This window comes from Talpa europaea (genome assembly GCF_964194135.1).
Source record: "Talpa europaea genome assembly, chromosome: 5".
NCBI classification, from domain to species: Eukaryota; Metazoa; Chordata; class Mammalia; order Eulipotyphla; family Talpidae; genus Talpa; species Talpa europaea.
Window position 1 is genome coordinate 18853011 of NC_140071.1, and position 24560 is coordinate 18877570.

The following is a 24560-nucleotide window of genomic DNA, read 5'->3' on the forward strand; positions in this document are numbered from 1 at the left end:
TCAGATACATCCACACCTTTTAGCGGAATGCTTTCTTAGAATATGGTAAACCAGGCTATCATCTAAAAATGACAGGTCGTCATCGAAGGCGATGGGTCTGCAACACGCCTGCCCCACTTTGTCATTCGCCAGCCTTCTATTTCTAGATAAGTTTTTTAGTATTTTGTCGTACATCGTCTCAGCCGCATCACAGGAGCCACTGCAGTATCTAAAAATCAGTTCCTCCTTGGTTTCGTAGCCCAAACCCAAGTCAGTGACATTTAAATGTATTGCAGTTAAGACACAGCCCCGATTTCTGCCCCTCTGGCCTCGCCGACCTTTCCCTCTGGAATTCTCCGGGTTGGCAGCTGCAGCCTGCCGATTCCGCTCTCTTCTAGGAAGCACTGCCATTTGTTTATCTGGTGACCTTTTCAGTCTTTTAATGGTGGCTTGAATAAAATCCATGACATCATCAAACTGATCGGGATAATCCTCTGGCATATTTGCTGTTCAAGGAGAAAACAGAAAAGGTCACTTGAGACAACAACAATGATCATTTCAAGCCAAAGTCAAAAGGCAGCCAGGATCGGACCCACAGCCAAACTGTCAGCCACTCAAGTCAAGTGACCCCTGTCGTTCACCCGGCACAGAGGCTAAAGCATAGTCTCCTTTCCTGACAGAACGAAGATCATTCATTGGAAAGAAGAGACTGTTAAGGAGGGTGACATTCTTCCTTGGAGAAAACAAATCCTTAGAAGCATATTTTTCACTTGAGTAACAGCTGCCATTTTAAACAAATCTGTGCTGAGGTTGCTGCGTGCAGGCTGGTCCTTGAGGGTTGGTAACATGATCTCCGGCCCTGGTCCTTAAGCATGAGTGTGACTGAGACTATCCTGGGATGCCACTGATGTGCAGATTCCTGGTCCTACCTGCAGGGGCCTGGGGCATTTGTTCTGGGGAGGGGCCAAGGAATCTGCATTTCTAACAGGTTCTGGAGGAGCTCTGACATGGTGAATTCCTGGACCAGGCTAGAAAAAATTCTTTCTTAGAGTGTGATCTTGGCCTGGGAAGTCTTCCAACATGACTACTTAGATCTGAAATATCAAGTGGTCTTCCCTAAAATGGATCCCTACTCAACCCCTCTGCATGGCTGAGTGGGATAAGAACAATTTTGATGAAACAAATGAAGAGCACCACTGTTTTTCAGAACTTCCTTTAAAAAAACAAAACAGTGATATTGAGAGCCTCCCTGGTGGAGCAGAAGTTAAAGTCTCAGCACTCTCAGCTATCGCCAACCACTGTAGCATGAGTTTGATCCCCGGCCAGGGAGCTAACACAGATGGCACAGCAGACCTCTCCTCTCTTGGCCCCTGCTCCCCTCAGCAGTGTTTTCAGTTGATCTGCATGTTTTGCTCCCCACTTTGTCTCTGGTGAATCCTCTCTCCCTCTCCATCTCTAGCTTACACCCCAGTTCTTCTATGCACAAATAAATCTTGAAAAAAAAAAAAACAGTGAGATTGAAGACCAGCTGACTTTTCACATAAAGACTAATTTACCACTTCCTTGGAACAGTATAACTTCAAAAGTGGTGAACTTAATGTAGTTTAACAGATATTGATTTGGAACAATGCATCCCTGTAACTTACATAATGTTATAATACGATATTGCTGCCAACATTTTGTAAGATGGTGCTTGAATGTATCCTAGAACTAAATGCAACGCCGAGATGTGGACAGAGGCAGCCTGGCCCCAAGCCTACTGCACTCTAGGGAGGTCACCAGCAGGAAGACGAAGTGATGCGCCTAAGACGTTTGAGACTTTTGGGCAAAAGCATGAATTAGCAATAGCTTGATGTTTTCTGTCGTGTCTCAGCATCTGCTTTGGCTGATCAAGTAAGAGAAAAGTAACTATGTAAATAATGTAATAGATTTCTAAGACAGGAAAGTGATTAAAACTCATTTATCAGGGCTAAACCTTTTATGTCCCCCTCACCTCATTATCAGGTAATTTAGTATGTCTGCAATTATACGTGGCATAGAAAAATATAATACCAAAGAGTTTTGGCAAGAGTGAATGCTTTTTGCCAACACCATGGTAAAGGATAGGATTATATCCTGCTTAACCCACATCAAATTGTTCTGTCTCAAACTGATTGTTAAAACAGGTGTCAGAAACCCTATTGCATAAAACAAAATCCAGCTCAAGTCACTTAGCCATATCTATAGATCTATATAATGTGTATAATATATGTGAAGTATATGATATGTAATATCATATACTGCTGCTCAGTATCTTAATTTGGCACTGGATGGTTCTGCTGCACCAACACCACAAAGCTGCGTCCCCCCTGGTCTGAGCCCCATCACCTCCTGCTTGGATAACCGCCACCACCCCTGAGGGCCCTTGTTGTAGCCATTCTCTCCATCTATTTCCACCTGGTAACCAGACTCACACCCTTAAAATGATTAAGCAGCCCATGTTCTTCCTCAGCTCTAAGACTGACAGAGGCTCCCCATTTCTCATGGAGTAAAAGCCAAAGTTCACACTGGTCTAAGGCCACCTCACCTGACCACCCCATCTCCCCAGGCTGTGTTACCCTGGACTTTATCTCCCACCTCTCTTATCACTACCTCACCTCCAGCCTCTCTGGCCTCCATATTGCTCCTCAAGTACAGGGCTTCTCTACCTTGGCGCCACTGACATTTGGGGTTGAATCATTCTTTTTTTAAATTTTTTTTACTTCAATTTCTTTTCTTTCACATGTGCACATGTCCATTCACCTGCCACCAAAACACTCATGGCATGTGCTTTATAAAAATTTGTTTTTAACTATGAACCAGAGACACTCTATGGGCGGTGGGGTGGGGGCGGGGAAGGGAGGGGTTGGGGTCAAAATAAGGGGGTTGCAATTGTATGGGGAATATAAAAATAAAATTTATTAAAAAAAATAAAGTCATTTCAGTAAAAAAAAATTGTTTTTATTTTTTATTTTAATTTTTAAAAGTACTTTTTTCCCTTACAGTGTTGTTAATATTTGGACAATATTTGATCAGTCTTTTAGCTGCTTCCTGAGCCAGGAAATGCCAGTAGCATCCCCTCTATCCCAGTAAAAATAAATGTAAGTGTCCTGCAGACAATGTGGAATGTTCCCTGGGAACAGTCATGATGGAGCCACAGGTCAGAAGTGCTCAGGGATTTAGGGCCTTTGTGCTGGCTGTTCCTCTTCTCCTGGAACACTATTCCTGCAAATCACCCCTGGGGCTCACTCCCAAGTCCCCTTAAGTCTTTGCTCAAATGTCACCTCCAACAAGTCCCACGACCTCAGTGTTTAAAATGCAGTCCCATCCAAGTACTAACCAGTCCTGAGCCTGCTTAGCTTCCTAGACAGAGCACATTCAGGATGGAATGGTGTAGGTGACTGGATCAAGAGGATGTGGTTATATCCACATGTCCTCACTATGGAATACTATTTAGTTACAAGGAAAGACGAAGTGAAGTCATTTTCAAGAACATGAGGGGGTTTGAGAGAATTATGTGTAATTAAGCAAGCAAGCGATAGAAACAAACACTGGACATTTATGTAGCAGATGATTTGATAAAGTAAAATACTTACAAAAACTAGTAGATATTAATAAATACAATGAGGCTCTTAGGTTAATAGCGAGGGGGAGGGGATGGGACAACAGGATCTAAGAGATAGTGGTGGGAAAACAACAAAGAAAAAAATTAAAATAAATTTCACACCAAAAACAAAAAAAGAAGGAAAATGTGTAAAAAATAAAGTACATTAATTAGATTGGCTCTTGCAAAAGAAAAAAAGAAAAAAAAAGAAAAAAAGGAAAAAAAAAAGAAAAAAAAAAGGCTACCTTTCCAACCTGGAATCCAGAACCCCCTGCCTGTTCTTCCTTCCCACCATAATAAGCACTACTTTCTAACACACGATTTCTCACATGCGTTACTTATTGCCTAGCTTTTCCCATAGAACGTTAGTGCCAGGAGGCTTGTGGGTCAATAGATTCCCAGTGCTTAAAGAATATGGTCCTGAGAGGCCCCTGCAATAACTTTTGGATGAATAAGGTCACTTTAAGAGGGGAAAAGATTCATTGTTTCAAGGGGACAAGACCTGCACTATTATGAGATAAAAAGCTTCAGAATAAACAGCCCATATCACACAGGGAAGCTGAAATGCCCTGGATGCCATCTCCAAACTGATTTCCAAGAACTTTCAAGTGCTGCTCAGAGCCTCTGAGTCTTCCCAGAGGCTCAGGCCCCCTACGAATGATGTTTGCTCAAGGAACTCTGCAAGAGAGTATCCTGAATTTTTTATTTCCTCTCAGCTGCTTTCTACCTGGACTTTGTTAGAAAGATTCTTTTTCTTGAGAAAAAGTTTAAATCAGTGTGATTAAAGAAATAAGCTGTTTATTTATAAAAAAAATTAGCTGCTTATGCGTCTTATGATTTTTTTAATAATAAGCAATAAATGAGGAAATTAGGTGTGCCTATTTTCAACAAACTATGCTGCTTAGACGTGAACTCTTAAAACTGACATAACAGGAATGACTAATGAAAATATAAAAAAGTTTTGAAATTAAAAGGTGTTTTTTTTTTTTTTTTTTTTTTAACAAAGAAGACTCACAATGAGATCCTGGGCTCTATTCAAGAATTCCTGAATAGATTGTCAACTTCAGAACCTGCAGCATAGAAGGTACTTATAGATAGAATATAAAGAAAGCAAACAAAGGGCCAGATAAAGCCAAAGTAATAACAAACACAGAAATCTGACTACATAACTGAGGCTACCACAGGGAGAGAAGCAGGAGGAGGGGTGAGAAAAAGGGAGGGAGCATTGGGGGATGGACTGTGGGTGCTTTGGTGGTGACAATACCTGAAGGGGGAGACCCTATGCCTCTAATACACAAGTGATGTACATCAGGGGAAAAAAGAATCAACTGAAGATAAACTAATGGGAGAGCATTCAATTACAAAGTTCAACTTACACTGGTTTAGAGACTCAATTTTTATAACATGACAAATTACATGATTTTATATTATTACTAGAGTTATAATAATAATTTGAGTCAGCACTTACAATGTTATTTATTGCCTGGTGCTTTCAAAGTTCCCAAAAAACATTTCCCAGCCCTTTCAAGATATTTTGACTGCATGGCTTTGTCTGCCAGATAAAATACAGAACTCCTGGTTAAATTTGAATTTCAGATAAATAGTGGATAAAATTTTAGTATAAGCAGTCCTAAATAATGTTTGGGACATACTTATGCTGTGTTATGAGAACATTTAGTCTCCTTCTTATTTTCAGTTCCATTTGGCCTTCCCAGGGTGACGCGTGGAGTGGTGTGAGCGCGTACAGCATTCCTGCTTTTGGATGATACACAGAAGAGATCACTAGCCTCCCATGAAAAGGCTTCCTGACACTTGGAAAGCAGTCAATAAAGGCTCGATGTGCTAACCTGATTGGTGTGGCTAATGAGAACTTCAGATGGGAACATCTCCCTCATATTTTATTAATGTGCAAACATTGATTTAAGCCCCAAGTTCAGGTCTTATGTGATTCTTATTGAGTCGAAGGATTTCCCCCTTCTCATTCTTGAAAAATAGAGCAAATCATAAATATTTATGCAGAAAGTTTTACAAGGATATGAATTTTGGAGACCAGAAAAAGGCAATAGTATCTTTTCAAACCACAGAGCAAATAGGCCTGTCTCTTCCAACTAAATTCCGAATTCCAGGCCTTTTGATACTGAGTTCATTCATAGAGGCCCTGATTCCTCAACACTAGGCATTTGGGGGCAGCAGGAGCCACGTTACTGAATTTATCCTTAAAAATTCTAAGGAGCCCTCAAACCCAGTCCAGGCAAATAAACTCCCTGCAATGAACCAAAAAGCCCACAGCTGCCTCCATCTTCCAGGAATTCACCCAGCTGGGGGGAAAGCGAGGGGTTTGGGTTTGGATTAGTTCCCTAAATGAGGACTTAATAACATGTCACTTCTTCATCCTATAAAAGACTTGGCAGAGTGTCAGCTACACTTTGATAGTAGAATACTTGCGAACCACAAAAGAGGAGCATCATTTTTAAAAAATAGGTCAAACACGTGCTCATTTCTCAGACCCATTTGGAGGCTCTAGCTTGGAAAACACATGTATCTAAAGGTAACCTTTGTGAAAAATCAAAATGCTCAAATGCATTTAAGTTCATCCTTCAGTGTGCAACCAAATATTTTGGCATAATTCTATTTAAAATATTTTAACTTTGATGTGTCCTTTGTGTAAACAGTGCTATTTAAACAAACGAAACCATGTACCATGGCATGATCCTGGGAACAAACCGTTCGCTGCAGACACTGCTTCCCTGGCTTATGGGGGAAAACAATATTGACTATTTTGTAAAGTTTATCAGGTTTTTACAGGAACAACGGTAAAGCCTCAGAGTACTCCCTGTCATAGCCAAACCCAAAAGTACCTAATTCAAAACATTATCTTGGTTAAGCTGTCTTCATTAGCCAAGGAATTTTCCTAAACATCAGATTTCTCGTAGAAATAGTACAGGTTAACTGATTTTTAATCAATGGAATCCCCCTTCTCACTCCAGCCTGGCTGAGGGTCAAAGCTGGCATTCCGCCTGTGTTCAGAATATGGACCCAAGAGGGAGGTAGCACAAGGCTGTCTACAAAGTTGTGAGGAGAGAGCCTGTTACCTAGAGAGGGTGTGGACTCTGGGGATGGAAGGAATGTTCCCCAGTTCCTGAAGGCACCAGGAAAAAGAGGTTGGATCCTAATACCCACAACGGCCCACTCAGAGGAGTGTCTTCCAGGCCAGGGCCAGCATCAAGGATGTTGGGGTCCAGAGGGAGAGTTCAGGTGTTTCTTCCTCTGGAGGACCATTCTCTGTAATTCACTGCATAGCACCCAGCGGCAGGGTACTGGAAGGGCAAGGGTTAATATATAATGGTCCATAGGAGTGAACTACTGAGTCAGGGCCACACAGCTGCGAGGTGCTTGGGAACTAGCACCCTCACTCCAGGTGGTGCCCCATTCTAGTGGGCAGAGGGGAGGCTAGATACTGGGTGTGAGACCAGGAATGTTGTACCTGGGATTGGCCAGGTGCTGGGCATCTGGCCCTCACATGTAGAGCCTTCCCAAAAAGGCTGTATGTAGACAGGAGGCAAGAGAAACCTGGAGCTGGACACATTTAACTTGGTGTTCATTGTATACCTGTGCTCCAGGTAAAGTACAGGCTGCTCTGGAGACCAAGCATATGAGAAATAGAAGTTCTCTTTCTCTGTGCTTTAACGAACATGTATGTATGCATATATATGTATATGCATAGTGTAGATATGCCTATATATCCTCATGTGTATTTGTATGAAAAGATCAGTCTAAGATCAACAGAAACTCTCAAGAGAATTCCTAACTTGTCATTCTTTAGAACAGGTTACTTTTACTTTTCAATATAGTATAAAAATGTTTTTCTTTTACTAGTGTCAAAATATTATAAGAACTCCATGGTGGAGTCGCTACTATTATCAATTACAGGATTTCATGATTCTGTATTTTCAATAAAAGCTTCTTTGAAGCACTTAAATATATTACCAGGTTAAAAGAATGATACCTACATTCACACCACTTTAACTAAACCCGAAAAATCCCTGTGAGGCTAAAGTAGGGACCACATATTCTCTCAACCTTATGAATGGGGAAACTGAGACTCAGAGAAGATAAATACTTATTCAAGACCTTGTGGTTAGTAAATGTGGACTTGGCGGGTCTAGTTTCAAAGCTCAAACTTGTTCTCATGCTCCATGCTGCCTATTTATTTCCAAGTAAAAATCCTACTGCCACGTAGCTTTTCAAGACTTGAGGCATGAGGTAGTTGACTCTGGACAAGTGCATTATCTTCTGGTTTCACCTGCACTTATTTACCAAATTCAGAACAGGAAGGAAGAAATCGACTTCTGTCAGGAAGGTCCCTCTAAACTGAAGTACATTAAGTCAATTCTAAAATTAGGCGGCCACAGGCCACAGAATACAGTAAACTGTCTCCAAAAAGGGAAAAGCTAGGCCTTTCGGGGGCAGCTCTCCCTTGCTGTGGTTCTGCATTTCACTCTAAGGTACAGCTGGCGATCACCCAGTTAAAACCGGAAAAGCGGCAGCCAAGGGCGGCAGCAGATTCAGACAGACAGGCCCCGTCTCCGGAAGCTCCGCAAACTCACTCTGGCACCAAATGACCAGGCTCTTGCTGCAAAGTTGGAGAGGACACAGCCTGGGATTCCAGTCCAGGTCAGTGCCTGACCAGCCTGGTGACCTTGAACTAGTCATTTAATCTTTCTGAGGTCAAGTAGACTCTCCCTGGCGCCCTCCCTAGTGCTAAAGCTGGGTAGTCTAAGTCTTGGTGGGATGAGGTTGCTTGACATTCTCTTTCTGTCACCTGTCATGGGGAAGACCACCTCCTGCTGATGCCTCAGCAACATCTGCTCAGCCACCCCCGAAACCCTGCAGAAGGTATTTTAGGTTCAGTAGTCCCCAATCTTTTCAGTTTACCTCTTGGCTCAAAGTATATTTGAAACAATCACCACCAAACAAGACCCATCAAGTTCTTTTCTTGTGCCCTTTTTCAGGCTTGGTGAGAGATGTGTAGACAGGGCCCTGGATCTGAGCTGCTAAACACCTGGTTCTTTTTTTTTTTTTTTTTTTTAAGAGAATACCTTTTTTTTTTAAGATTATTAATTCATTTACACAAGAGCCGGGGTACAGGCCAGATGTGCGGGAGGGCGAGAGGATTCACCAGAGACAGAGCGGGAAACAGAACAGGCAGACTGACGAAATACACTGCTGAGGGGAGCAGCAGGCGAGACAGGAGACGTCTGCCGCGTCATGTGGGACCCTCACCAGCTGGCTAGGATTGAACCGGTGCTGCAGAGGCTGCGGGCAGCTTCACAGCACTGTGCTCAACCGCCTGGGCCACCAGGGGAGGCCCTAAACACCTGGTTGAGTGTGGCATCATCACGCCCCAGTCTCTATCTGAAAAGGTAGAGATGGAGCCAGAGACTTTTGAGTGAGCATATATGCCAACAGTCTAAAGTCCTTCAGTCCTCATCACCCAAAGTCAAACACTCAAATTGCCATTTTCTTAAAATCTCTGTGGTGCTCATTTCTGTGTTTGCTCCTTCAAGCATGGTCATCCTGGCTTATGGCTGCCAAACAGATCATGAGAGCCCCTCAGCTTCTCTTGGAGGCTTTCAACCCATGTTCTTATTTGACCTTCAGTGACCTCTGAAATATGCAGTATCAGTCCATGATAATGTTCCAGTTCTCTGAAAAATTCTTCAAGGTTTTGCCATCGACTACTATGGAAAGGTGTTATTTCTGCCTTTTATTTGAACTCATTAAAAACAATGCCCATAGTGACTAAGCACTGAATGCTGATGCATCCTATGTCATATAACGCCTGTCCTTGCGTTCCTATTTTGGACAGAGTATTCCCCTCGCGCTGGACAGGCCATCCTGGTCACAGACGACTTCTGGGTTAAACATCAAGATGGGCCCAAAGCATCTCATTTCCTAAGAATAATCACCCGCGGAGTTAATTTACTAAGTCATGGTGACCACTGCCAGAGCTACCAGCACATTCTCTCCACGACCAGTGGTTTGTTAACAGTAAGGCATGACACGAGTTTATTTGAAAAGTATTTGAGTTGTAAAAACATCAGTGTATTGTTGTTTTTAAGAAGCATTTCTGGATCCTCTCACAGCAGGAGAAAAAGACCAACCATGGCAAACTTAATCAGAATACAGAAATAAGAAGTCTCCAGGTTTACATTTTAAAGTCACTTTGCCCACCAAAGTGCCACTTTATTTACCATCTCTAACTACTTTGACCAACATTGCACATACTTATTATACTGTATCTTGAATTTTTATCCTAATGCTTAGCTATGAAAACTTGTCCTAAGTGTAACGGAAATTATTTCATGAACACAAATAGCCAAAAAAAAAAAAATACCCCAAAAAACAAAACTCACAAAAACCTAAAACCCCTGACTCAGGGGGAGACAGGACAGTATATTCATTTTGTTATTCAGTTTCTGATTGCCCTACTCTGATTCCCTCCTATGCGGTCCATACTTTTATTATAGTTATGTTAATAATTTTACAGTAATAAAGTATGGCTTCCCTGAGGGGAAATATCCATTCTCTTGCTTTTAAGTCAAGAAAACACCCAGCAGGGAGTGCATTTGTTAGCTAATCCATGCACACCTGGTGTGAGCTAAAAGCACTCCCAGTCAGCAGTAAACATGACTTGCTAAGGAGCTCACACCATGAGCTCCACTGCTGCCCTTATAAATAACTTAACAGGGAAGGGTGAGAAAGTTACCCAATAAAATTAAGTGCACAAAAAGCCACTTGGAGAAATAATCCCTTGTGGTGTTATCATAGGCGGGTGGATTTCCAAGGGGAAACCCCAACGGGACTTGGAAGCAAAGGAACCATTGCTTCTTTCTTTTCAAAAAGCCCTGCCTGTAGTGGGGAGAGGGCCCAGAATTCTCTCAGGGCTTCTGCATAGCCTTCCCTCAGCCCTTTCCAGTGGCCAGCTGAGTGGGGGTTGAAGGGCTCAGGAAAAAGAGGAGGGACTAACTAAAATAGGGGGTGAACGAAAAGTGGTCTCTATCGTTTGAGCCTATTTAATAGATTCCTGGGATCAGATGTGAGGGGGTATTCTTGCCCAACCCCCCCAAACCCCCAGGGAATGACTATACTGAAACCTCGGACTCTTCAGTAATCAGATGTACCATTTAACAACGAAAGCACTTAAAAACCCCTAACACCTGCCTCTTCTCCTCATGGATGCTCTGAACTATTCAGGGCCTTGGGGAGAAGCATCCTGGGCCCCAGGAAGTGATTTTGTGGCCTGGTCACAAGAATGAGCATTTGGCTCTGGTTTGCCTCAGCCCAGGCTCTGGCTAAGTGGCGGAACCCTTTGGAATACCAGTTTCCCTTGAACTGGGGCTAGCCCTACCTTTACAATCATGAAGGAAAAGGTTTTAGCACTGTGCCTAAAGTCTGAATGGTCGTCACGGCTGAACTAACTCTTCAGTGATAAGGAGTCAGTGGCCTGCAATCAACGGCTCTAGCCAAGGTAAGAGTACCCCAAAGGGAGTGTAGACGTGGCCCCTTGTTAGTCTAGCATGTTCCACAGGGGACAGACTGGAGCCCCTGGCATGGAGGTTCGTGATCTGTGGGCACAAAGAGCAGGCCTGTTTTGGGAGTTTGTGCTGCCCTTTCTGGGTTCCTATAAATGTCTCAAATTAACCACACAAATATCAACTGAATCCACAGCACATGAGCGATATTTTCTGTGTCCACTATGACGTAGATGTGTTTTTAAAGTGGGCCACATTGTCCTCTGGGGTCACATGAAGACTTTGACAGTGCCTAATAGGTACTGTTAAGAGAATGAATGCACTCGATGCACATCTGAAACTTATACAACAGTATACTGCAATGTTATGTCAAACATTTTTAAAACTTAAATAAATGAAGACAACTAATTATAGGAGCAAAAAATGAAAAACTAGATGGAAAACAAATGGTAGCAGGTTCATAAATATGAGAAGACAAAGAATCAATTTCCAGATCTTCACTTCTACATGTGCTGGTCTGTCTAGAAACACTCATGCTGCTGCTCTCCTTTCACACCCCCTTCCACAGTCACCCCTTTATCTTAGGAGAGAATTGGACTTCTCATTCATCTCATTCTGGGATATAACCTTCAGGTGCCATATCAGGACAATCAGACACACAAGGCTTCCTGAGACAAACCAATATCGTGGCTCCTAATTTGATGACACAGTCTTGTGAACTTCACATTTCAAGGATGTTTACCTGAATCTAATCACATGGAAATAAGTGTAAATTGAAGGGTAGTCTGCAGAACAGTAGGCAAGAGAGGCTGAACTTTGCAAAAACATCCATGCCATGGGGAAGAAAAGGTTTGGGAGCTATTCTAGACTAAAGAGAGAGATTAAGGATTAAGGAGAAATACTACAGAGGATATTATTGCCACAACTGGGGAAATTTGAATATGGACTATCTACTGGATGATGGTATTGTATCAATGTTAAACTTCCTGAGACTGATAATGAAATTGTGGTTGTATTGGATAATGTCTTTGATTCCCAGTGGCAACTCACACCTTGCCTGGGCAAACCCTTTTCTATTTCTCCTGTGGAGATTGCTGGGGCACTGTGGCAGTCACTGTGTCTTCCTGGGTGACTGAGCAGAGCAGGAGTAATATGAAAACAAGCACCTTCAAGAAGTCTCTCAAATGCTGTGAGTTTATCAAGCATTCCAGAAGACCTCACTTGGTCCCGAAGAGTTAAGGGGCCTTCTCTCGTGGCAAAAAAAAAAAAAAAAAAAAAAAAAAGCATCAATATTATAGGAATATGTAGAGAAATTCATGTTTCTGTCTTTAAAATGTCCTGGAGTAATTCAAATCTGATTTGAAGTAGCTGTTAATACTACAGCCCAAGGTCCACTGTGGCCCAAGCAGAAATCAAAGCAAGGGCCTATAGGAATTTAATATTGTCTGTTTCTCTCTATGAGCTTATTCTTCTGCTTTTCCTGGAAATCTGTGTTTCAGGATTAATGAATGTATTTTCAGCAAGCCAATGTTTGCATTTCTTAATCTACTAATATGGGAATGCAGTCTTGGTTAAGGCCAAAAAAAAAAAAAAAGATCAGTTTTGGGACTAGAAGTTTGAAGTTTGAAATCTGGCTCCATCACTCACTAGATTTGTGATCTTGAACAGTTCTTATTTCTTTACCTGTGAAATGGGGGTAGTAGTATCTCCTCTTGTCTAGTAAAGATCAAACATTGATTTTAGGACAAGGTATAAAACCTATTTGTTAAAAACTGAGTCTAACTATATGCACAACTAAGAGGTGCTATCACACTAACATTTTTTTAAATTTTTATTGAGGTAACACTGGTTTACAGCTCTGTATATAATTCAGAGGTATAGGTTATATCTCTTCAGATACATATTCTACACCATACTCACAGGCAAGGTGCCCCCTCCTCATAGTCCACTGGGTCCCCCCTTTCAAGGGGAAACCCCTTGCTCTCTACACTCCCCCCACCCCACCCCCCTGACCTTAATTATTTGGTTTGGTTTTGATTGACCCTTTGTTTTCACACTGACTTTAATATTAAGTTTTTATTTATCGCTTACTTGGGGATTAATATATTGATTCAATTATGTTTATTCCTAGAAGCTTTTTAAAAAGAAGAGCACCATACTTCGAAATGAAAAGTACACCAATGCTATAGACCTCATTTATGAGCAGCCTGGCCACATGAGTAACTTTTGCAGCAAGACAGTTCTGCACTACAGTCCTGCTTGCTGCCACCCCCCTGCTTTAGATGTCCCACTGGTGCCCTACTGTCTCCCCAAGACAGCAAACACCTTCTTTTCTTGGACTTTACAGTATCTCATAATCTGGGTATCACCTACAGAGATATCCTAAATTTCACACCATTTCCTGCCACCTGTTCCCAATGCTGGGCTCCTCTTTGTACCTCCATCTGCCCCTCCCCCACACTGTGGTCACAAATTTGCCCAAGCTTCTCCCTAGAAGGGAATGTGCCCCTGTCCTCTTTACCCTTTCCTACATAATTTTCATCTTTCAAGTACCAACTCAAATCTTCTTTCTTCCCTGAATCCTTTCCTGCCACCACCTCCAAATCCCAGTGACCTGATTGCTAGGAATTCTTACCATGACCACAGTTAATGAAAATGCTTCATAGGCAATTGCTCTCTGACAGGCCACCCACCCAATCGCCCTTCTGCCTATCTACAGTTTACAACTAGATCATAAGTTATTTAAGTTCACAATTTTGCCTTTTTGATGCCACACAGCACCTACCATATGAAAGATACTTAATATTCACTTCTTGATTGAGCTCAAGTGATTAATTAAGGAATAAGTGTTTTAACTGAATGAAGGTGCTATGGACCATTAAGTGCTAAATAAACAAAAGGACATTAGGAAGAGGAAATACCAGACCATCTTTGTTTTTATAGCAGTAAAAGTAGAATATTTTGAGCATAATTCTTGGGCTGTTGGATCAGTCTAAGATCCTAAGAATGGCTAATTCAAATTAGGCCTGAAATAGATTTATCTAAATAGCAGCAGTTTGAAATAGGTCTCCAGACTGAGATCTGACTAAGATGTTGGTCTCAGATCTCAAGTGAGGAATCAATGCCTCCTAAAAGAGTCCGATATGTAATTTCTTTATTCCAAAAGCCCAGTCCCAGGTGGTAGTACTCCTTGACAGTTTAGGTAGTTACTTTATTATAGTATTCCTCCTTCATATGGTCCCTGAAAGCAATAAAAAACAACAGATGGAAGGTTCTTATTTATTCTGAATTTTATGTTCCATAACAGTAAATCTGAAAGCTTAATATTTCACTAGCTTGTGGCACGAGAAGCTTCCTTAGCAGCTTAGCAGTATAACAATGGGCTGAACATCTCTTAAATTTAAAGTTCCCTAAAGATGTTTGCTGGGCTTATGAAACATCTAAAATTAAATATCCAGCTGGGATTATTTAAAACAGAAACACTGTCTCCATACAGGTAGACTCTATCCCCCTCACGACTTACATAAAGAGTTTAGCCTGTCCTGACTCCTTTCTCCCTATGGGGGAAAAAGGCTGTCCCTAACATGACCATGGGGACCTGGTGGAAAAATTGCACAGGACCTATATGGGTTCAAAGAATGGGTAAAAGGAGTCTTGAAACCTGGGAAGACCCAGCGGGTAATGATCCCAGGGGCAGAATCCCAGGCAAGGCAGGCCTGCCTATGTGCTGACCAGCTGACCAACTATAGGGCCCAAAATAGCCTCCCCGCAAGGCATTCATTTCACTCTCTGTACTACACTGTGCTGTTTGAAATCCCACCATTTAAAGCAATATCTTGGCAGAGGCCAAAGTGAAAGGCTGTGGTGAGAGAGAAGATGGTGACTGGGTTCGTGGCGAAGGGCCTTTGGAAGAGGAGAGTGGGGAATAACAGAAGTAAGTGGGTCACTGGTTTTACAAATCATCTCATTTAACCCTCACAGAAGCCCCAAGAGGCAGGTCTAGTATTTCTGTTTCACAGGTGAGGAAACTGAGGTTTAAGAGATGTTAAGTAAATAGATGGTCAAGCACTAAGGCTGGGATCCAAACCACACTTTGATCTGAATGTGTGAACTCAAACTCTTGCTTGTTGAAAACTCTTTATTTCGTGCTCTGTGACACTCCCCCCTCCCCCCAACCACCTTCCCCCAGATTATGGGACTTGGCAACCTGGGGGGAAAGACTCTAGCTTAATAGTGTTGCGAATTATAGTTCCGTGATATCATGGTTTACACAGCTTTTGGTGGACTAGTTTGGGAACTTAACAGCTTGACTGATAAGTTTGATTCTACAGGAAGATTTGTGACATGCTACCAAGCTGGAGGAATATAATATCCTTATAAGACAATGTGGACTATTTGTTATCACAATTTAACATGCTCAAAGACTCTTGTGCTTGACTTCTGGTCACGCAAAATGCCACCTTCCCAGGTTTCTTCATGTTTAGTTTTAGCTTGTAATGTTACTGAGTTGCATCACACAGTACACTTACTGCATAGTATGTTCCTAGGGCTTCTTTCTATCACATGTACCCTGGACTATAGCTCCCTGGATAGTGTCTAGCACATACAGGCACACAGCAAATATCTCACTGAGTATGTGTTTTTTGATGTAAATTTGAAAAACCCTGTAAACTTTATGCTTTTACTTGCAAAATACATTTAGAATGTTCACACAGGTATGAATATGATTAACCATTAATAAATTCAGATAATCTTGTACAACATGGTTTTAGTCATTAGTTGAAGATCTTCCTCTTTTCCCCTAAGGAGCAAAGTGGACTGCTCTAATTCACAGTGGTTTGGGGAAACTCTGGTCCAGGCTTCTGTGGCCCTGCCTCCTGCTTTCATGGAACTCTGGCATTTTGGACAGTTGCTTTCCAAACCAAACCATGTGGGGTATCCTTTCAGCTCTAAAATGTTATGACATCTGCTAGTTTATCTTCTAGGTTCTTCATACCTGCTTATCACACTTTGGAGAAAATACTGGCAAAAAACAAAATCAAAGAACAAAGATAGCTCAAGGGAAAAGTCAGGAAGACTCCCCCAAATCACAAGGCCTTGAGTTTAGACAAGTTTGAAGTTGCAGCAGGTGGCACAACTTACTTATAGACTCCCTCTAGGCAAGCAAGCCAGTTATGAGTTCTCTGTGGGCAGTTCACCTTGTGATAATATAAGGAATTCAATTCTGACAGTTTCGTTTACATTAAAGCCAGCAGAACACACATACCCTTAAAGGTGAGTATGAGGATATGGAACAGCGCAGAATGGCTGTTAAGGTGACACGAAAGAGGTTTTGCTCCCTCACTATGTTAGAAGCATTCAAAGGGAAGCAGGACCAGAATTTATGGTACCTTCTATTTTCAGATGAAATGAGTGACTTAATGTTTTTCTACATAAGCTTTAACCAGTTGCAAGGTGTACAGAGCAGGATATAAATGTCAGGCTGTGACAGGGGCATGTTGACACTGGTTGAGTGTTCAAAGTCTGCACACTGTCATTCTTTTGCTTTCCCTGCACTGACAGCTTGCTACTGAATTGAACATACCTGGAAAGAAGTCAATCTGGCTTAGAATGCAGTTCAGTTTCTCTGTGAGAACACTTCTCACAAGTTTACTCTAGGGTCTATTGGATCTTCCCATAGATAGAACAGATTTGACTGTGTTCTGCTGGTTTGAATATGAATACAGTAGTCAGAATCTTGCCCACTGATGATGCAGTATCAGTTCTAGAAATAAAAAAGTAATCCCTCAGCATGCTTTCCCCTCACAATCAGAAGGACTATTGTAACCTTGCTGCTTGGTGACTGGTTGTAGCTTTTTGAGGCACATCTTTTCTTAGGGTATTACTGAGTCATAGTGATTCAACCCTCACTGGACATTAGATTCCTGTGGGGGAATATCGAAAAACCCAGATGCTCAGGCCATATCTGAATCAATTAAATCAGAATCTCTTGGGTGAGGCCCAGCATTAGTATTCTTTAAAGTTCCCCAGTGATTCCAGCGAATAGGGATATCTCCTTATAAGTCTCTACCCAGAGGACAGCGACTGACATTTTGGGCCAGAAAAACCTTTCTTTAATGTATAGTGGCAAACTGTTCATTGAGTTATAAAGTAATTTGTCCAAAATCACAGAGCGAGTTGAAAGCAGGGCCAGAACCAGATTAAATAAGCCGGGGTAGACAGCACACTCAGAGGCCAATTAAGTCTTCATGAATTAATCAAATCAGCTCTGTTGTAGCCAGGCACAGTCATTTTTCTCTCCTGAAAGTCTTGGCCAGGGAACTATTATCACCACTGTATTTCTGTCCCTCTGGCCTAGGCTGTTGAAACGAATGAAAAACGACTTCGTTTTCATGAATATTATGATGAAGACAATGGCACTATGTTAAAATTTTAAATTTAAGTTTCTATTAGAGAAACGTTTACATACACGACGATGGAAATTCATAGTTAAAATCAAAGCCTTTAAAAATAGGTTTATACAATTGACAGAAACTCTGGAAACAGTTACCACAATTTCAAGGGATCAACCATGTTCTCTTTCTAAGCCTAAGTCACTTTTAAGTTTCAATTTGCCTCATAAAGATGCACTTTTCCTCTGTCTTGGGACTTGAGGAAGAGGTGTTGCAATTAAGCATAAAGCATAAAGTAAGCACATCACAGTGCCCAAGGCCATAGGTAAACACCAGCTAAGGGGTGGTACCCCCCACCCCCAGTATGTTTCCAGTGCAAAGTATCCAGAGAGTAAGAGGTGGGAGTGGGGGGCAGCCTGGAAGACCTCCTAGTTGTAGCTCACTGTGGCTTAATTTTGGGATTGGGTCAAATTTTCTACTGCTGTTTTCACTACCTACATACCTTCCTGATAACCTCTAACTTGTAATGCAGCAGACCTCATTTTATGAAACATAGAAACTTCTCAAGAGTGTCAGGTAAACTGTATCACCATAAGCATGCTCTAACATACTTGCTATCTAACATGTTAGTTTTTGAGAGTGAAATCACAGATTTGTTTTATAATATGACCAACACATACTTCTCTGAAGAATTAGCATTGTCATGTGAAGGGTGACAGCTTCCTCATCCCCCCATGACTGCCTCCCCCGCACCCCCCAATCCACCTAACACTACCTTTAAGTCTGTCTACAACCAGAACTTTTCTGAATACTTTTTTGGACCCTGCCTAGATGCTAGTTCTGGAATTCAAGGCCCTACGTATTTCCTGACTGTGGCTGGTTGAAAACTAGGCCTCTCCCTTTGCACAGGTAGTTAAGGATGGAAATATAACAGATTCCAGAATTCAGCACAGCAGAGCACACCCACACAGCCACTGGGGAAAAAGGAAAACAAACAACCCCCCCCCCCCAAAAAAAAACAACAACCAAACAAACAAACCCGGGTGTGCATGTGCATAGACGGTGAATAAGTGTACAGAAGGGGACAACCGTGTGTTTTCCTAAGGTGGTGGGAAGAATATCTCTTCATGGCAATGCTAAACCGACAACATAAAAATCTGATACCCTCGGGCAAACCAGTACGTGTTATTTACAGACAAGGCGTGCGGGGCCTGGGGCGGCAGCCCGCGCAGGGAGGAGACTTGCGCGCCTCGGGACCCTGCCCGTGGGTGCGGGAGGCCTCCCAGCCGAGGGGGCTGGCCTGGGTGCGTGCGGGCGGCGGGCGGGCGCGCGTGGGGGTCCGCCGGCGACCCCCCAGCAGGGAGGGAACGGTTCTTACAGTCACTGCTCGGCGCGAAGGGCGCGCGGCGGCGGCCGAGGGAGCGGTCTTCGGCGGGCGCCTCGGGAGGCTTCTTACCGGCGGGCAGCGGGAAGGCGGACGCGGTGTGGAGCAGCACCAGGCAGACAGCCACGACATCCCATAACTTCATCTTAGAGTCCCGTCCGGCGGCGGCACCTGAGCAGACCCGCGGGGAGAGAAGCGCAGGGTGCGCGTTAAGCCTGGACACCTAGGACCGCGGCTGGCGCGGCGCCCACTTGGGGTCCCAAGTCCCTCTCCAAACTCGCCAGCGCTCTCCTCCCGGGCCTCGCGGCGTTGGTTTCCCGGGCATCACCCGCCCTTCTCCCAAAGTCTTCCGCTCGATCTCCATCCCCGGTGCGCCACAAGTGTGTGTGCGCAACTGCCCTCTGCCATCACCCGAACATTTTCAAGCAGGGCTGCTGCCCCAACCGATCCCAACGAGCGACACCAGGTTTCCAGGCCAGCCGGTCCACAGATGCGCAACCTCCTTTCCCCGCCCTCCACCCTTCCACCCCCTTTTCTTGGGATGAGGGGTGATCGATCTGCCCCCACCCTGCATCCTCCACCCTAGCCAGACACCTAGCCCTCCCCCGCCCCGAAGCTCGCCCAGGCGGCGGGAACCACCCTCGACCTAAGGAGGCACAACTGGCCAGTCATTTCAGGAATAAAATCAAGTGCATCCTCTCTGCCAGAGGTCCCGCTCCATTCGCAGCTAGATCCAGGCGCGCTCCCAGCCACCACTCCCCATCCCGCCCCCCACCCCCCTCCCGGTCCCCCCTCCCGGCCCGCGCTTTATTATTCCTACCTAATAAGTTATTTTGTCGCCCGAACAAGAAGTAAGGACTTGGAGACTTTTGGCCTGGATGGGAATACTGCATTAAGTCATTTAACTTCTCGAAGCACCAACTCGTTTAAAATAACAGTTCCAGCTTTTAAGGTCACGAACATTAAATAACGCAGGGAAAGGCCTAGAAGGCATCAAGTGCCCAACAGATGCTTTACCACTGCTGTTAGGTAAGGATTACATGAGTCTTTGAAAATTTTAATCCTTCGTGGTATAACCGAGCCCTCCCTGGATTTTATTTTCGCAACTCTGAGGGTTCTGTCCCTAAATACCCCCCCCTCCAGAGGAGTCTCGAGTTCCCTGCGCCACCGTCACAGACGTGGCTGCACGTTTACAGCCGGCGCTGGGGAGGCGAGGGAGCTGGAGGGCCTGGGCCACAAGAGGGCGCGGGGTGGGGGCCCAGCACCTCTGCCAGGGAGCTCCATCGAGCTTCTCAATCCCCTTAGAAAAGGGGATCACGCAGCCCAGGGCGGGCTAGGGAAAGGCGACTAGCGCACCCAGGGTGTAGGTGGAGCAGAAGACGCGGGTATGTGGGTGAAGGTCCGGGCGTGGTGCTTCTTAGTCCCTTCCCCAAGTCAGTGATCCGCCTTCCAAGCGCATTCTCAAGGGAACTAGGAGATTTGTGCAGCTGATTTTCCCTTCTCGTCCAAATAAAACGGATTCTTAGGTAAAGCTAAACTTTTTCCAAGGGCGAGCTTAATTAAGGGAGTTTCCAGGTACCAGCTTGCCTGCATCCAGCAGCCCCTTTCCGCGCCCGGTCTCCATTCAGATCTCAGGCCGGGGTTCCCTTGCTCGTTACCCCGGGGAACCACCTCCCACCGCGGCGGAGACCGATGCATTTTCCATCCCTTAGGCGTTGGGTTGGCGCGACTCACTACAAACTGCAGCGCCTGGGCTCAGGGAGTTTGCAGGGACTAGGAACTCCTCGCGACCAGAGACTCCAGACCCCTCGCGCCTCCCGGCTGGTTTACAAACTCCGAGAAAAGCAAAGGCTCTGGGTTCGGGCGCTCTGGCCCGAGCGGTGCTGCACTCAGATCAAGCAAAATGAACGCAACGAGGTGCCTTCGCCGAGAGGACGGGGGCGCGGCGAGCCCTCCCACCCCCTCGCCTGGGAGGCAGCTCCCGGGTGCGTGCGACATGGCTGGCAGCCCCCGGAGCAGGGAGGCGCGGGTTCAAGCGCCTTTCCAAATCGCGGTGTCCGCCGGCAGGAAGCGACAGAGGCACCAGATTTCCCTTCAGCATTAAGAGGGTTTTTCCTTTTTTTCCTGCTTGGCCGACGGAGGGCTTTTTAAATTGGACGTGGAGATCCTCAATTACAAGTGTGGCCGAGGCTGGCAGAAAAGGACACAGTGGAAAACTCCCTGTCTCGCCAGAGGAAGCTCCAGGCTCCCGTTCCCGCCCTCGGCTGGGTGCGGGCGCACAGGCCTCTCGAGCGCTCTCCCGGCCCCGGGGCACGCGAAGGGCGCATTCGCCCCTCCAAGCGCCCCACCCGCGCCCCAGTCCCAGCCGCGGTTAAATGCCCGGTGTCTGCTGATCCGAGGACTAGGAGGGCGCCTGAGATCCCGCACACAGAGCGGTTTACTAGGACATTTTTCTTAGGGCCTGTGCAGCGTCCTGCCTCCCAACGCGCCGCGCGGCTTTCCCGCTAGTCTCCAAACCGCTTTCTGCAAGCACTTTGGCGAGGCGCCGCTGCTGTCACCCTCTGCCCCGGAGCTACACGTGCAAACTGCTAAACGCACTGCCACGTGCGGGAAGCAATCTCCCCAAAGTCGGCTCCACCAGGTGTCCCCGCACCCGCTCTGGTACCTGCAGGCTGGCCCCGCCCCCTCCCCTGAGCCCGGGAGCCATGCGCCCCGCGGGGCGAAAGGGACACGTCCCGGGCGCGGGCACCTGGTGGCCCCCCAGGCCAGGGAGCAGCAAGGGCGCCCAGGGGAGGGAAGTGGCACGGGAAGGGATCCGCAAAGCACCCGGCGATTTTGGGTTCCCGGCACCAGGGGGCACCAGAAACCGCCCGAGTTCTGGTAGCGCCCACGCGGCGGGGAGGCTTAGTTGTCTTGGAATAAAAACAAAAACCGGGGAGCAAGCACTCTCCCTACAATTCCCCCTCCCCGCCCCCGCCCCTCCAAGTTAGCCCCAAAACTTCTGGAGAGCCTCACCAGCAGCTCTGCTTCTCAGGTTCCTACCTCCCCAATCCTTTCTCAGTTTTTCTCTTCCCTTCTCACCTGCGCTGGTTTCTCAGCAACCTGCTTTTAGAAACCTCTCCCCCGCTCCCCACCTTCCAGCCGCAGCTTCCCCGCCGTGAGCGCTCCCGCCGGGCGCCCCCGCGCCTCTGGTGACAGGCAGGCTGGGAGATTTGTTTGGGCTTTGCCTTCAAACGCAGATTTCGGGGAGCGCAAAGAATGCCCGTGGGGTGTGTTATAAACCCCCGGGATTCTTGTAGGGGAGGGACAGAAGTTGAGGAAAGATGCTTTGCTTCTCTTAACCGCGCCTCGTTTCTTAGCCCGGCAGAGGACTTACTCTCCCGTAGCTGTTGGGCCTTGGATTTGGGGAAGGAAAAAGAAAATGAGGGGCTTTCTGCAGACAGTCCGGGGAAGGGTTCCGTTTAGTAAGGGGCCCGGGGTTGAGTTCCAGATCCGGGGCACCCGAAGGCTTTTCGGGAATGGCCTGAGGATTCTGCGGGCTCCCCGGACACCTGCCACTTGTTGAAAAGGCGACGCTATCCCCCTACTCCGCGAGGCGACGGTGTGGCGAAGCAGGGAGGGTGCGAGCTGGCACAGGCGGGGCGGCAGCTCAGCCGCTACCACTCTGAGGGCTTTTGGGGAGCGGAGCGTGCGTGACTTTGGAAGCAGCATCTCTTCCTCGGAATACTTAAGAGTCCTGTGCACGCGAACATCCGCGGCGGGGGCTGGAAGAATTGTTTGTCCCCGCCAGGGAGCAAAAATGTGGGGAGCATGGAGTTGGGTAGCCCCGGGGACGCGCGAATCGGCTCTGCAGGAGCGTCCCGCCACATCCGAAAGTAGGGAGGCGCCTGGGGGCTGGGGGATCCCGCGAAAGTCCCCACTTTTTCTGCCCCTCGTGGGTTAGTTCTCGCCGGGTGGGGTTGGAAACCAAACCGCGGCAAAATCAGCCCCGAGGTGGTGCAAGGCAGTGGTGGGGGAGCTACTGGCACAGACAAGAGGAGCGGAGACCTTCAGGAGTCTCAAGAGCCTGTCGGAGGCGGAGAGCCGAGTCCCAGACAGTGCAGGGAGCCCCTCTCCTAACCGCGACCAGAAGGCGCAGTCGGGGTGTCGGACACGTGGAAAGTGCATGCAACCGGGTCCCGAAAAGGGCGACGGATGCAGCTGTCGAGACTGCGCCCGAAGGAGAGGAGCCTCCGGGTCAGGTCGCGCCGCCTTTGCAGCAGCCCCTCCCTGGGCCCGGCTCTGCCTCTGCACAAACCCAGCCAAGCCCCAAGTAAGTTACACCCCGGCAACGAGGTCTCTGCAGCTGCAAGTTCGGAGGGAGCTTTCCTGCTCGCAAAGGGTTCAAGGAAGACCCCAGACGGTCCCGGGACTTGACAGAAGAGCGCCCCGCAGAGTCGGGGAGGGAAACTGCCCTTCCGATAATTCGGGGTCCCCAGGTAGCAGCAGCTCGAGAGAGCTTTGCCCACGAGGGCGCTGGAGATCTTTGCCCCTCCGCAAGACCGGCCTCTCCAGTGCTCAACTTCTCTTTCTCCTCTGGCATCCGGCGCCTTGGTTTCCCTCGATCTCGTCTTTCCTCTGTCCCACCTCACCGCCAGCGATAGGGTCCAGGCGCGCCCCCAGCCCCCCGCGTCCACCTCCTGGCCACCCCCGTGCGTCCCCCTCTTACCTCGGATCCGGTCTCCGCAGACCCCCAGCTGGACATTAACTCCAGGAGCCTCTAGTCCCAGCCAGGAGACCCATCCGGGCCGGGGGCAGGAGCGCGGAGCCCCGCCCGGCAGGTCAGGGGCAGGAGTTCGAAATCCCGGGGTCACTCCCGGCGGCAAAGTCGCGCTGGAGGCGGCGGCCAAAGCTCCTGCCGCCGCCGCCGCGAGCAGGGCGCGGGATGTCGACAGCTCCCCTGTCCGCTCCCCGCTCCCCCAGAACTCGAGGTCCGAGCCGCGGCCGCCGCCTGGGGCGGGGGGTGACACGGCGGCGCGCGCTGCGCCCTGGGCTGGGGCTGCGGGGTCCGGGGCGCCCGGGCTGCTCAGCCGCGGCGGCCGCGCTGTGCGCCTTCCCCGGGCGCGGCGCTTGCAGGCGCGAGACGGGCCGGGCTGATGCTGTTGCCGGAGCTGAGGTCTTGCCTGGAAATCCGAGCGAGACACCACGTCAATGGGCGCCTTGACTCTCGAGAAGACATGAGGGAGCCAGGAGCGCAGGCTGGTCCTGGAGAGCCCCGGCTGGGGGGCCGGCGGGGGAGGGGAGGCGCGGGGCCCCGGGAGGGGAGGGGAGGGGTCGGCCGGCGGCAGTGGGGGAGGAAAGGCGAGCCGCGAGGAGGGGCCGCAGCTCCCGAGGCTGGGGCTCGGGGCAAGAGCGGGTGACGCGGGGCGCCCCTCCCCGGGGTGCAGGGAGAGCGTTCAGCGCGCGGAGCCCCGGCTCGCGCCTCCTGGCTGGGTAGATCCGGAGGAATGTGCGGAGCTCGGCGCAGACCCGACCAGAGGGGGGAATCCGAACTTGGCTGCGGCGCCCACGCTAGACTTCGCCCCGGCGCCCCGCGCTGGGGAAGAGGGCGCGCGGTGGGTGGGAGGGCTACACGGGGCTTTCCTCGCGCCTGCCGGAGGCTTTCCTTC

At 47.4% G+C, this 24560-nt stretch overlaps 1 protein-coding gene across 3 annotated transcripts; it reads right to left on the reverse strand.

The window, feature by feature from the left end:
• On the reverse strand, positions 1 to 23657 carry GDNF (glial cell derived neurotrophic factor; the record flags this gene model as incomplete). Of its 3 annotated transcripts, none has more annotated exons than XM_084233398.1 (3): positions 1 to 485; positions 18985 to 19083; positions 23621 to 23657. In XM_084233398.1, 2 exons carry the CDS (start codon positions 19055 to 19057, stop codon positions 1 to 3), a joined length of 558 nt encoding a protein of 185 aa, XP_084089524.1. The 3 variants fall into 3 exon arrangements, with proteins under 3 accessions (XP_084089524.1, XP_084089523.1, XP_084089522.1); XM_084233397.1 differs by having other exon boundaries at positions 18907 to 19083; XM_084233396.1 differs by lacking the exon at positions 23621 to 23657 and adding an exon at positions 20584 to 20617 and having other exon boundaries at positions 18907 to 19083.
• Positions 23658 to 24560: the final 903 nt, after the last annotated feature.